General features: G+C 46.5%; 2 protein-coding genes across 4 annotated transcripts; both read right to left on the bottom strand.

Annotated features, from left to right (window-relative positions):
• Nucleotides 1-1,066: 1,066 nt before the first annotated feature.
• On the bottom strand, nucleotides 1,067-4,718 carry LOC147159479 (FH1/FH2 domain-containing protein 1). Of its 2 annotated transcripts, XM_086059433.1 has the most exons (9): nucleotides 4,289-4,718; nucleotides 4,082-4,222; nucleotides 2,753-2,935; nucleotides 2,562-2,681; nucleotides 2,328-2,489; nucleotides 2,003-2,256; nucleotides 1,729-1,936; nucleotides 1,550-1,658; nucleotides 1,067-1,469 (listed from the first exon to the last, which is right to left on the bottom strand). In XM_086059433.1, the coding sequence occupies exons 1-9, from the start codon at nucleotides 4,715-4,717 to the stop codon at nucleotides 1,441-1,443; spliced, it is 1,635 nt and encodes a 544-aa protein (XP_085915559.1). In that variant the 5' UTR covers nucleotide 4,718; the 3' UTR covers nucleotides 1,067-1,440. The 2 variants fall into 2 exon arrangements, with proteins under 2 accessions (XP_085915559.1, XP_085915558.1); XM_086059432.1 differs by having other exon boundaries at nucleotides 4,082-4,718.
• Nucleotides 4,719-5,683: 965 nt separating this feature from the next.
• On the bottom strand, nucleotides 5,684-11,539 carry LOC147159478 (GRB2-associated-binding protein 1-like). Of its 2 annotated transcripts, none has more exons than XM_086059430.1 (12): nucleotides 11,333-11,539; nucleotides 9,283-9,411; nucleotides 9,045-9,210; nucleotides 8,784-8,925; nucleotides 8,140-8,687; nucleotides 7,908-7,990; nucleotides 7,710-7,819; nucleotides 6,842-7,098; nucleotides 6,524-6,620; nucleotides 6,204-6,333; nucleotides 5,992-6,126; nucleotides 5,684-5,866 (listed from the first exon to the last, which is right to left on the bottom strand). In XM_086059430.1, exons 1-12 carry the CDS (start codon nucleotides 11,405-11,407, stop codon nucleotides 5,684-5,686), a joined length of 2,055 nt encoding a protein of 684 aa, XP_085915556.1. In that variant the 5' UTR covers nucleotides 11,408-11,539. The 2 variants fall into 2 exon arrangements, with proteins under 2 accessions (XP_085915556.1, XP_085915557.1); XM_086059431.1 differs by having other exon boundaries at nucleotides 5,685-5,888.
• Nucleotides 11,540-11,606: the final 67 nt, after the last annotated feature.

Genomic DNA, 11,606 nt, shown 5'->3' with positions numbered 1-11,606 from the left:
AATGTATAGAACTACTGTGATATTATGTATGAATATTAAATATTTAATCTGTATCAAAAATAGCTACATCCTGATGTAGGGTGTTCAGGTGTGACAAATTCAGAAAACCCAAACTCAGGGCATTGATTTGGATGAATTGTTTTTAGATTCAGTGACCTTTAAAAATAATAATAATAATAATGTAAATCAATGAAGATATTTCCCATTGCTGTAGTTTTGGACATAGTCTGGAAAAGGTTGGCAAAGCAACTAACAACAATCAGGGCAGTTACTCCCAATTTAATCAAATAGTACAGTACTGTAATTCAGTTTTGTTCACAAAATCTTATAATAGCAATAATAATAATAAATAATAATAGTTTTTAGATTGTTCAGTCTTATCACATGAGATGAGATTTGAGCGTAAAACGTTTGCCCCATCGTCCAGCAGCAAATGAAAAAGGCGTCTTCTCATACCTTTCTGGTTTGCCACATCCAATATGGCGGCGGTTGACCAAATCTTTATTTCTAAAACTAAAATGTAGCCGAGACACAAATCGAAAAACGGCCTATTTGTTTTGTATTCCAAGGGTTGTAACCGAGAGCATTTCTCATACTGGCCAGGAGATGGCGACAGCGTGACGTCTGAAGACAACAATAATCTTCTGTAATCTTCCATCTCCAGACCGAATTCCACTACTGGTTCAATCTTCACAACTCAGGTATTGTTGGAAAGGAAATTCAACGAGGATTCACAATCTGCAATCATTTAAAACAGTGTTTCTCAACTCTGGTCCTCGGGGAACACTATCCAACCTGTTTTCCATGCCTCCCTCCACTCAGGTGAGGATCGTTATCAGACTTCTCCAGAGCTTGCTGATGAGCTGATCATTGGAATCACCTGCGTTGGAATGGAGAGACATGGAAAACAGGCTGGATAGTGTTCTCCGAGGACCAGGGTTAAGAAACGTTGATTTAGAAGACTGGTGCAAACAAATTAAAAACTTGCTAAAATGCTAACAAGTTGATTGTGACGGACGACACGTCGTGACATGCTTCCCGCGGCACCTACAAAAGTCACTACACATTCCAGCTGTCAACACACCTTTATTGTGACGAGGTGCGACAACAACAGTGTCTCCAACTGTGCGCAAATGACATTTTCATGAATGGACTCGGAGCAAGCTTTCCGTAAAAGTGCACACGACTGCGCAACCAGCTGTAAGCTTATTTCGAGCCTTGAAACTAAATGGATTGTAATGAAACGCATTAAACGTACAATAATGATAACTGATAAAAAAATAATTAGATTACTCCGTTTATGAAAAAAAGAAAGAAGTGAGCTACCAACGTCGTTATTCCCAACACTTGTTTGAAAAATACTGCAAGTTATCCAGAAAATTCCTGGTGTGTTTCGTTGTCATCCAATTGAGACAAACTGTATTAGCTTTCCGTTCTGGTTCAGCGCTTCAATTTTGTCAAAACTGGACCTGGCACGGATCAAAAATGGGATTTAGTATTGTTGCTTGAAAATGAAATGAATGAAATAATGAATCCCTCACAGCCACACCTCGAATGTTTGGCATCCTCCTGCGGTGCAGAGGCAGAGTCGCATCCGGCCTGGCGGCGGACTCGGGTGTCCTCAGCACCTCCTCCAGCATACAATGTTGCTCAACTTCCTAGTGACCCAACACAGACCCAGTGAGCTTGTTCGAATAATTGCTCGTCTGTGTTCTTCGTTTACTGTACCTTTGCCTGAGGTGGCTGACCTTTGACCCTTCTTGTGGGAGTGTTCGGAGCCGGGCTTTTGGCAGCACGCTCCTTCTGAAGGAGGACGGCCTGCCAAGCGGCTCGGAACTCAAGGGAGAAGTTACTTATGGTCTTACAGAAGTCCTCGGCTCTGGTTTCTCGCGCCATTGCTCTGGAGTAGCCCAGGAACAGGAGGAATGAGTGGAACCTGGGAAAATATATTTTTGTTGTTAAATGCAGTCCATACTAGTCACGTCCACAGCTTTAAACCAACCTGTTGATAACCCGACGATGTACGGCTCTCAGGACCTTGGTCCTGTCGTCGCACTCTTTCAGAAGATTTGGCAGCTTGTGCCGGAGCGCGCCGTCGAACCCCAGGCTTTCCCCTCCCCCAACAAGTCGCCTCTTCTCCTTCCCTTTGACCCATTTTAAATCTTCCGCTTTCTCCAAAATCTTCATCTGCTCCCATGATCTCCTGGACAGGCTTTCGAGGTGGTCGAGGTTGGCGAGAACCAGCGAGTAATCACACTGCAGACACGCAGGATTAGTTTTCAACTCGCGAAAGCAGAATTTGTTTGTGACGCACAACGCAACAGCACCTTGCCGGCTTTGCTCACTGTGGTCAGGTCCGAGTAGAGGTCCGAGGATCGCGGGTAGAGCTGCTGGAGGAGCACGCAGACGTGATGTAGGAGAGGTTGGCGGGAGCGCGTGTCCCGCACTTGAGAGAGCTTGCCCAGGTAGCTCAACTCGAAACCGCGGGCCTGGGGTGCGACGGACGGCAATTGAAGGCCAGAAGAGGGAAGACGCGCAGGTTGCTCATAGATCACGCTCACCTTACATCCGTTGAGAAAGTTCCCGATGGCTAACACAGTGGCTAGAACGTGTCGGAAGGTCTGGCTGGCTACCAGTTGCTCCATGGCCTGCTTCAGGTGGAAGAGAGGCTCGGCGATCTCCTAACAAGGCGGAGTGTCGTGCCATGTGGTGATTCGAGGGGACGAAAGGAAACGGCGCGGTCGTCACCCACCTGCTCCAAGGAGTCGTAATCTAACACGAAGGCCCACAGCTGAAGCCTCAAGCGCAGGTGAGGGATTTCCCCCAAAGCGAGTAGGCAGAGCTCGGCCGGGGCCAGGCGGGAGTTTGGATTCTGGGCTTTGGCCTCCTTGATCAGACAAAGCTCCTCCTCAGTAGGGATAAGTGTTTGAATCCGCTGCAAAACCAGAGCAAAGTAGTGTTAATCTTATCAGACTTTTTAAATTTTATATTTAGTCTCAGTTTGAATCACGTTTTTATTTAGTCAACTTTTAGTCAACCATGAATCGAGCATTTTAGTCTTTATTTTAGTTATAAAAAAAACAACATAATTTTATTTGTCTAAAGCTATTTCACATCAAATGTTCTCATCTTTTTGATGAAAAACAACTTGACACACAATTACAGTATATCAACGAGTGGCTACTTTGCCTCCATGCTACGAGCTACTAAATTAGCCAGCATTAGTTAGCGGTTGGATTAACATTATTGTTGGAACGTTATAGCAGCTGGATTAATGTTAAGGTATAATATACTTTTTTTTTTTTTTTAACCTTTCACAGTGAATCCACCTGTCTGTCTCATGTGTTTGATTTGAAAGGCGGTAAAGGATTTTACAAAATCATATAATTTTCATCTTGTTTTTGTTCATGAACTAAAATGTCCATTGGTTTTAGTTCAGTTCTTATTAAGTGAAGTACACTTTCGTCTCGTCTTCATTAGTCGACGAAAATGCATACAGTTCTTGTTTATTAACTCATTCACTGCCATTGACGTCTATTGACGTCAAAAATTCATTTGAACTATTTCTATTAGTTTAATTGTTTCCACTTTTGTTATCAAGAGTATGGAAACCTAGATTTTTTTTTATTGTACATTTAGAACAGATGTAAAATGTATGATTATTCGAACCTCTATTGACTATTGAAGTCATGCGATTAATTACAATTAAAAATTGTAATCGCCTGACGCGATTAAAGACAAGAAAAGATTATTAAAAATTAGGAGCGTCAGGCGATTACATTTTTTAATCGTAATTAATTGCATGACTTCACGAGTTAACTCACGATTAATCACAAATTTTATATCTGTTCTAAATGTACAATAAAAAATTCTAGGTTTTCGTTGTCTTGTTAACAAAAATGGAAAAAAAATGTTAAACTAATAGAAATAGTTCAAATGAAGTGAATGAGTTAATGAGGGTTTCAGTCTCAGTCTTTGATGAAAATATTTTTGTTTAGTTTTCGTCAACGAAATTAGCCGCGAGGCGCAAAGCCTCAAGCAAATGACAATTTTGGGAGTCAGCGAAGAAGTGAATGAGCACCTGAATGTCCTCGTGGTCCAGGACGCTGCCATCCATGCTGTATATGGCAGGCGGGAGGAGGTGGGGGGGAGGCAGGCCGCTCAGGGTGATGGTGACGTTGTTACTCCTCTTCATCCCCAACACCGAGACTGAGGTTTGTTTCTGGGTTGAAAAGAAGCAGCTGAGCAAGAACATGGCGTCAGCGGACTTTTCGGGGACGACGCTTACCCGCTGTCCGCAAGCAACGCCCAAGCGAGCGCTCTTGTCCTTCCACTCAAACAGGAACCGCAGTCGCGCCGTATCCAAGTGGACTGGCTCCAATGCGGTCCAGATGGTCTGCGTCCCGAAACGAGTCTTCCTGGGGAGCGGGGCCACGCTCTGGAGGGCCCGCCAGTGGAGCTTCAGGGTAGCACTTTTGGTGGAGGCTCTTTTGGGGGAGTCCATGAAGATTTGGGGGTTTAGAGGAGGGGGTGGCGGAGGTGCTAAGTTGCTTCCCGAGTTGGTTGCTGCTTCTTCTGCGCAGTCCGTTTCCAGGTCTTCCTCATCCCAGAGGTCCGTGAAGTCCAACGTGTTAATGCAGAGACGAGTGGCAGGTTTGAGGGTTTGGTCAAAAGCCCCATTCGGGGGGCTGTCCTTGATTTGCTCCAACTCCTTCATGGTGTGTCACACGTGTCCAACAATCCAAAGCTTCTTCTAAACATGGATGAAATCTTTCACTTCAGACGGGATCCAGTAAGTCCCGGTACTGATGGAAAAAAAATCAAGAACATCCTCCGCTTGGTCGTCGTCCGTCTGAGAGCGAGCCGGTGCATCGGTGGGGTTTATTTGAGACGCGCCCTTTCCCTTCATTTCCTTATCAGGCATTTAATCTCCTGTTTGGATTGAATTGCTGCTTGTACACTCAAACCTCTTCTCGATGCTGCCCACAGCCTCATTTATACAATTTTGCATTGCATATATGCGAAGAAACGAGTCTCTGATCAACAATCATCGGATGGTTTCAAACCTACTTTTAGTCGAGAAAGAAATGGTAGCAAGAAAAGCGCCAGCCATGATACGCTCGTGTTCTCCGGGGTCATTTGCATGCTTGACTTGCGGACATAATGAGGTTGCCTCCCTTCGTCGCACTTGATGTTGTTTGTTTTGGAGCTCTCGAGGGACGTTTACACCAAACCGCTTTGGTCAGAGGCTTGGACCTGTTGGACCAACGCTTTGCAAGCAAAGTTCCAATTTCCAGCTGCATATGAATAAGCGCATAAAACGACTCTTGAACTTGGCATGTCAGCCTTTTCTAAATGTTGCATTTAAATAAAATACAAAAATAAATTAAACAAGATTCTAAACAATGATAGATTTTTTTTTTTTAATCAGTTAAGTATTAGTTTTCCATGTGTCATGTGTTTGACTGGCAACCATGGATAGATTATTTATTCAATCCCGTTTTGTTCATAAAACAGATTACATAATGTGGAAACAAAATCAATTAAATTGAACTCTTCTTAGGTGATCCTAAAAACTTGACGGTCCTAAATGGCTTCAGCTTTGACGTCCTTTTTCCATTCACGACTGGCGAATTGAGTAAATCTTCTCGTCACTCAACTTTTTTTTTTCTCCTCCCCGTTCTCAGCTGTGTTCTTTACACATCTCCGTGGACATCCTCCCATCATGCCACGCCTCTCTGGTGCTCCTCAGGGCCTTGGTCCTCTTGGGGTCCACCACCACGTAGTCCACGCGCTCGCCACGGGCGCGCTCCTCCGCGCCCTCGGCCGGCTTGTCGCCTCTGCCGATGTCGTCCGGGCAGCGTTTCTGCAGCGTTACGACACAACATCTTTACAAGAACGACAACTCATTTTGTTGGGATGAAAAGTCTCACAAAGTTATCACAAATCATTTTTCGGACCCCCCCAAGCTGTATCTCTCAGCACTGCTACCTGTCTTGTTGGTGTCGATGGCCCCGTGTGGAGGTCCAGGTCCAGGTACTCCACCTGCTTGTTGCCTCGGGCTCGCCGGGCCAATGGACTGCTGGCCCCGCCCTCGGAGGCCCGGTGCAGCATGAGCCTCAGAGACTGGGGGGGGGGAAATGCAGTGAAAAAAGGGGGGAGGAATTAATTACGAGGAGAAGATGGAGGAAAGAGTTATTTACGGGCTCTCCCGCGCTGAAGCTGAGACTGCTGGTCGTCATGGCGACGTAGCTGTCGTCGGGATCATCCGAGTCGGAGGAGGGGGAGGAACTGTGGGAGGAGGTTGGCCTGGCTGAGTGGCGACTGGACGGGCTGACACACACACAAAGATATTAATAAGGACAGGCATACACATTAGCGCCACATCGCTGTGAGGTAAGCTTGCTGTAACACCCTAAAATGCCACAAGAGGGCGCGTTTACGGTGCTTGGATTACCATTAAACGATTAAACGTATCTACTTGCAGTTTTTCATGGTTTTGGAAGACATTACACACGCATACTCTCTTGTGAAGGTTCGAGTGACAGGTGAGCGCACAGGGGGCGGGACTTCCTGCCATTCTTGTTGCACTGGAGGGAGGTTCAGAGGAGCTGGCTTCCCTGCGAGATGCACAGAGAAAGCAATAGCCTATGACACGCGTTTAACACATTAAAGTTATTGAAACACACTTGGAAAAATATATATATATAAAAATAGTGCTTTGATGCTAAGACTTAAGACAGGCCTTACGTGTGGTCTTTGTGTTTGTTTTACTGTTCAATAACCATGTGACGTAAAAGCCATACAGATAATCCCAATCAACTGTAGTTTGCGCCCTCACCGCTGCGCCTCGGCTTGAGATCGCGGTGGATGGGAGGCGGCACGGCCTTCCGCTCCCCTCCACCGGCCACCATACTGCGGAGGGGAGGGGCAGGGGGCGTGGCGGGCGTCAGGGGGGCGTTCCGGATGCCCGTGTGAGCGGGCGGCGGGACATGTCTCCCAAAAGATGGCAGATCTGCCGAGGAGGGAGGGCGGGCGATGACGGGGGTCATGGGGACGTAGTTGGCCTCTTGCTGATGAACCGATGCGTCAGAGGATCTGAAAGGATGAAAATAGCCCTCCTGTTGTGTTTGTTTCTTAAAAAGGGATACTTCAGTCATTGAGCAATTTTCAGCAGTAAAAAGTCAATATTAATATTGTCCAGAATTAATTTCATAACCTCATGTACAATACCTTTAAAAACACATTTTTCCACTTACTGTCGACTGAAGATGACATCACCTGTGCTGAGGAAATAGGTAACGACCAGTCGACCAGTTTTGCTGACCAAAGGTGAGCCGTGATTGGTCGTAACCTGTTTCATGAATATGGGTGATGTCAACTTCAGGTGACAGCAAGTGGCAAAACGACTTTTAAAAGGTAATAATTGTTTATGAAAAAGGTATCACATTAATTATAGACAAAATATCTTCTTGCGGTTGGAAATGGCTCATTAAGTCAAGTATCCTTTTAACAATGTATATGGGTCAATTTGACCCGTTTTATTGTTTATTGATTAAAAAAATATCAATGCAATGTTTTTCATATTTAAAAAAAACCGGAGGCCAAAAGACTAAGTTGAACCCGAGTTATTCTTCCCCCCCCCCCCCCCCCCCACCTACATTTTCAAAATGTAAACAAGTTAGACACAATAATTGATCAAATCGAACCGTGTTGCAAGTGGCGGCTCGGTGGTGGCGGCGCACATGGGAACGTAGTTTTGGTCCACGTCGTCGTCTTTGGAGCAAACGCTGCCCAGCGGCACCATGCCTTTATTCAACTGAAATTGAGATTGGAAATGAAAACTGGCATAATCTGTCTGCTGATGGTGAAAGAAAAGCGATCGTTTCTGTTGCCTCCAAACTCACAAAGTAGCTGTTGAAGCTGTCGCTGAAGTCAAACATGCTCGCTCGCTCGGACAACGAGCGAGTGGCGGGCAGCGGCTCGCAACCTGAAGAAAAACAAAAATGGCAACATTAATGTTATTTTTAAAAACATATTAAAGTCGTACTTAATCGCAATATTGAGGAAATAAATAGATTGTGTGTCAAAATCGTTCAGCACAAAAAATTATAACGTCAACGTTTTGGGCCAGCTCACCTGGGAATGAGCGTCCAGGGGAGTTTCCACCCACGGGACTCTCTCCTTGTGCTGCGATGGCGACAGGTTTGGGTGGGCGCGGCGGCGGGGTTGGCGTGGAGGCGCAGAGCTCTGCCTGGCTTAGGGGCGCCATGCTTGGCGTGGAGGAGGGGCGGACGGCGGGCTCAGGCTGGGGTTCGGATGCCGAGCGGGGCACCTGGTAGCCGCCGGACGGAACGGCGTCATTGATGGGGATGGCCACAGGACGCAGGTGGAAATCCAGAGAGTGTTTCCTGGGGTGAGGGGAGGGGTGACATTGAGGCTTCCCACCTCCTCTGTGGAGGTACGGAGCCATGCTGGAGTCCAGAGACTGGCTGAGGGAGACCGATAGGGGGGCAGCCGTCCACGGAGCCGTCCATGGAGCCGTCCGAGAGTTGGAGGAAGGACGGGGGTGGCTGATGGGAAGCGTGGAAGATGAGGAAGAAGAGGATGAGGAAGTAGAGGAGAGGTGAGAGAAGTGGTGGTCACCATTGTCACTTTCGAGAGACGGGGAGGAACCTTCAGGAGGCCTGCAAAAACAAAATCAACAAGCGCATTGAGAGGTCACAACCAACAGGGGGCAGCATAGACTCTGACATGACTATCATGGTATTCCTGCTGTTTACCTGACAGGAGTCCGGCATTGCGCCAGCCACAGGTAATCCTCCTGTGCATGACCGATGTCGGCCTCCAGGGGGCGCAATCTGGCTGGGTCACAAGGGGGCGGGGCGGATGCTGTTCCCGTGGCAACGGGAGGGGTGTCAGGAACTGAAAGTGCAAAAAGCTTTTATTGAGCCAAGATAAAAATCTAATTGTAATTTAATTAAAAATTTGGAAAATGAAAGCTGACTAGATATTGTGATGCGTGGAAATGAATTTTAATCGACCCTGTTCTGTTGGGTTGAAGCCGCACAGCAGGCAGATGGACGCCACCCAGCGGTTCATGTCGTCCTCCGACTCGGCCACAAGGTACCACGTCCTCTCCTCTGTCTTCAGGTCGAACACGAAGCTCGTCTCCAATTCCTTCTTGGTGAACGACAGCCCGGCGTCCACCTCGAGGAGGAGAGGAGGACATCAAACATCGCTTCTGGTCGTGTTATGTAACGAGTTGTGTGTATTGTGTACCTGCTCACACAGGTTCAAGTTGATGGTTTTGATGGGCCGTCTGGAATGCGGGTTTTTGTAATACTGCAGAACGTTCGGCTCCCCGCTCAGCCGGCCGCTGCGCAACACGAACCAGCGTCTTTTCCATGCCTGCAGGACGACACGGCGACAAATTGTTTGCTGCGTTTGATGTTGATTTTAACTCTAAGTCATTATGTTTACATTTGAAAATCTATTTTTTTAATATTTTGAAATCAACCCATACCATTAACTCATTCACTCCCAGCGATTTTCACTGAAGCAACCCCCTTCGCTCCCGGCTGTTTTACTGGATTTTGCAAAGCCCACAAAATAGTGTGTTCTATTGCTATAAAAACATGGAACCTACCAAAAGAAAGATTAGCGTCTCTTCTTTCATCAGTACAGAAGCTGCATCAAAGCTTTCTCTATGCTATAGCATTTTTTTTTAACAAAAACGTATAAAGGCGTCTTTGGGAGCATGTACATATTATAAATAGAACGTATTTATACATTTTGGGGAGCAAATGAATTAAAAAAGGCAATCATCATTTCAAGACATGTATATACATAGACTCTAGTTTGAGTACTTCGTGAGCGTGTCCACCATATTTGATTTGATTTACTCGAGTCTTTCTTCATTCATAAATATTTGACATAACTTCCCGTAACACAATGTATGTGACAGTATGTCCCTGCATGAAATTTATACGATGAACTACTGAAATGTATGGAATGCTTATGAAATCAGTTACATACATAAATGAAGCAAAAGTGCGAGAAGGCAAGTTTGCTGGAGGTCAAAATGAGTTTTGAGGACCAAAACAAAAAACTATTTATCACTATCCGCCATTTTGATTGTTTACTTTCCCCTTGAACGCTTTCAGGACGGAACTGGGAAAGGCCAACTGGGATAAATCCGACATCCGACCTTCCTCGAATGCAGCATAAGCGTCAATGTTAGTCTATTAATAAACAGTACAAGTCTGTGCAATTTACAAACTGACTGAAAATAGACAGGAAGAGGAAGTAGCCGGACAGGAAGTGAGCTCGGCTTTGTGCTCAAGCGCGTTACTCAACCTGAAAAGAAGCTGACTTTTGAGAGAGAGATGCAACCAAACACTTTCTCGAACCCTCCTTCCGCTTGCTTTTTGTTTTCTCTCTTGACCCCACCTCATTCTGACAGGAAGTGGACACAATGGATCCAAAGAGCCCTTCCTTCCCAGCCGCTTCCCAAACCTTTTACCAACCGCTTCCGGCCTTCCACTTTGCTTATTTAGACGTTTGTTACTCCTCTTCCTGTCACACCTCACCAGCGCCGTCACGTGACATCATCCCCACATTGCGGTAACTTCAGAAACGCCGCAGGGACCCGACCTCATCCACGTGTGGCGCGAGTTCTGTTTGGAAGCAAGTCTTTCCAAATCTTTCAGGAAGGCCCAGCTGAGAGTGATTAGAATGGATTACATAACGCGCGCACAGAGGGGGTGTGTGATGAAGTACGCCGCTCGAACTTTCGCCCAAATCTTCACATGAACTTTTGCTGCAGCGGTCACAAGGCTCTTGTTGTGCGCATGGTGACAATGGACACACACAGCTGGCGGGACAGCGTGACGAAAACACACAGATGACTTCGTCGCCATCCATTTTCGCGCTTATCCTTATTTGGTTGCCAGCCAATCACGGACGGGGCAGATGTAGACAACCAACCATTCACGTCAAAGGACAGTTTTCAGGCTGAAATGACTTAAATGGTTTCTTTTTAGAAAACGTCTCCACGTTTAGTGGTTGCTCGCTTTTCCCTAACGTCCATAAAATATCAAAACAAAGTGTTGTGGTCACAAAAAGGATGGAGATTAACACGACTCACTGGACAGGTATGCCAAATATGCAGTGTGTGTGTGTGTGGGGGGGGGGGGTGTATGTGTGAGCGTGTGTAAAGTTTCTTCTTATCATAGCATCATGATAAGATTAGCCAAATTTGGATGCAAAAGCAAAAGTGGATGGAAAAAATATAGAGAAGCAAAAGTATGTCCTTCTGGCTGTTACTCACATAACGCCGAAGCTTTTTCTCCGGCGGTGATTTTCGGAGCCAACCTTCGCAAACGACCTCGGCGGCTCCACTCATCCTGGGCGCCGGGCGGGCGTATCCTCCGTTGGGCAGCCAATCAGGTGTCACTCGAGTCGCGCCTCATCAGTCGAGCCGGACCCTCGGCGGCACATTCGCGAAGGAGCTGCTCTGGGCTCCAGTGGCGATTGAGAGTGAGTCACACCTCCTCCTTCCCCACCACTGGCTCCTCCCCCCGTCCCAAACAACGGGGGACATT

Source organism: Leptonotus elevatus, chromosome 17 (genome assembly GCF_054856555.1).
Source record: "Leptonotus elevatus isolate MCC_2025b chromosome 17, RoL_Lele_1.0, whole genome shotgun sequence".
NCBI lineage: Eukaryota > Metazoa > Chordata > Actinopteri > Syngnathiformes > Syngnathidae > Leptonotus > Leptonotus elevatus.
Note: the sequence above shows the minus strand (reverse complement) of the source record. Positions and strands in the feature narration are given on the sequence as shown.

Excerpts from the sequence above, each read along its gene's own strand:
- LOC147159479 (XM_086059432.1), bottom strand. The coding sequence starts at position 4,717 with ATGAAGGAGTTGGAGCAAATCAAGGACAGCCCCCCGAATGGGGCTTTT. Across the intron at positions 2,682-2,752 it reads ATTACGACTCCTTGGAGCAG|GAGATCGCCGAGCCTCTCTT; the intron begins GTGGGTGACGAC and ends CCGCCTTGTTAG. Across the intron at positions 2,257-2,327 it reads CAGTGAGCAAAGCCGGCAAG|TGTGATTACTCGCTGGTTCT; the intron begins GTGCTGTTGCGT and ends GCGTGTCTGCAG.
- LOC147159478 (XM_086059430.1), bottom strand. The coding sequence starts at position 11,407 with ATGAGTGGAGCCGCCGAGGTCGTTTGCGAAGGTTGGCTCCGAAAATCA. Across the intron at positions 9,412-11,332 it reads AGAAAAAGCTTCGGCGTTAT|GCATGGAAAAGACGCTGGTT; the intron begins GTGAGTAACAGC and ends GTCGTCCTGCAG. Across the intron at positions 5,867-5,991 it reads CATCGACACCAACAAGACAG|AAACGCTGCCCGGACGACAT; the intron begins GTAGCAGTGCTG and ends GTAACGCTGCAG.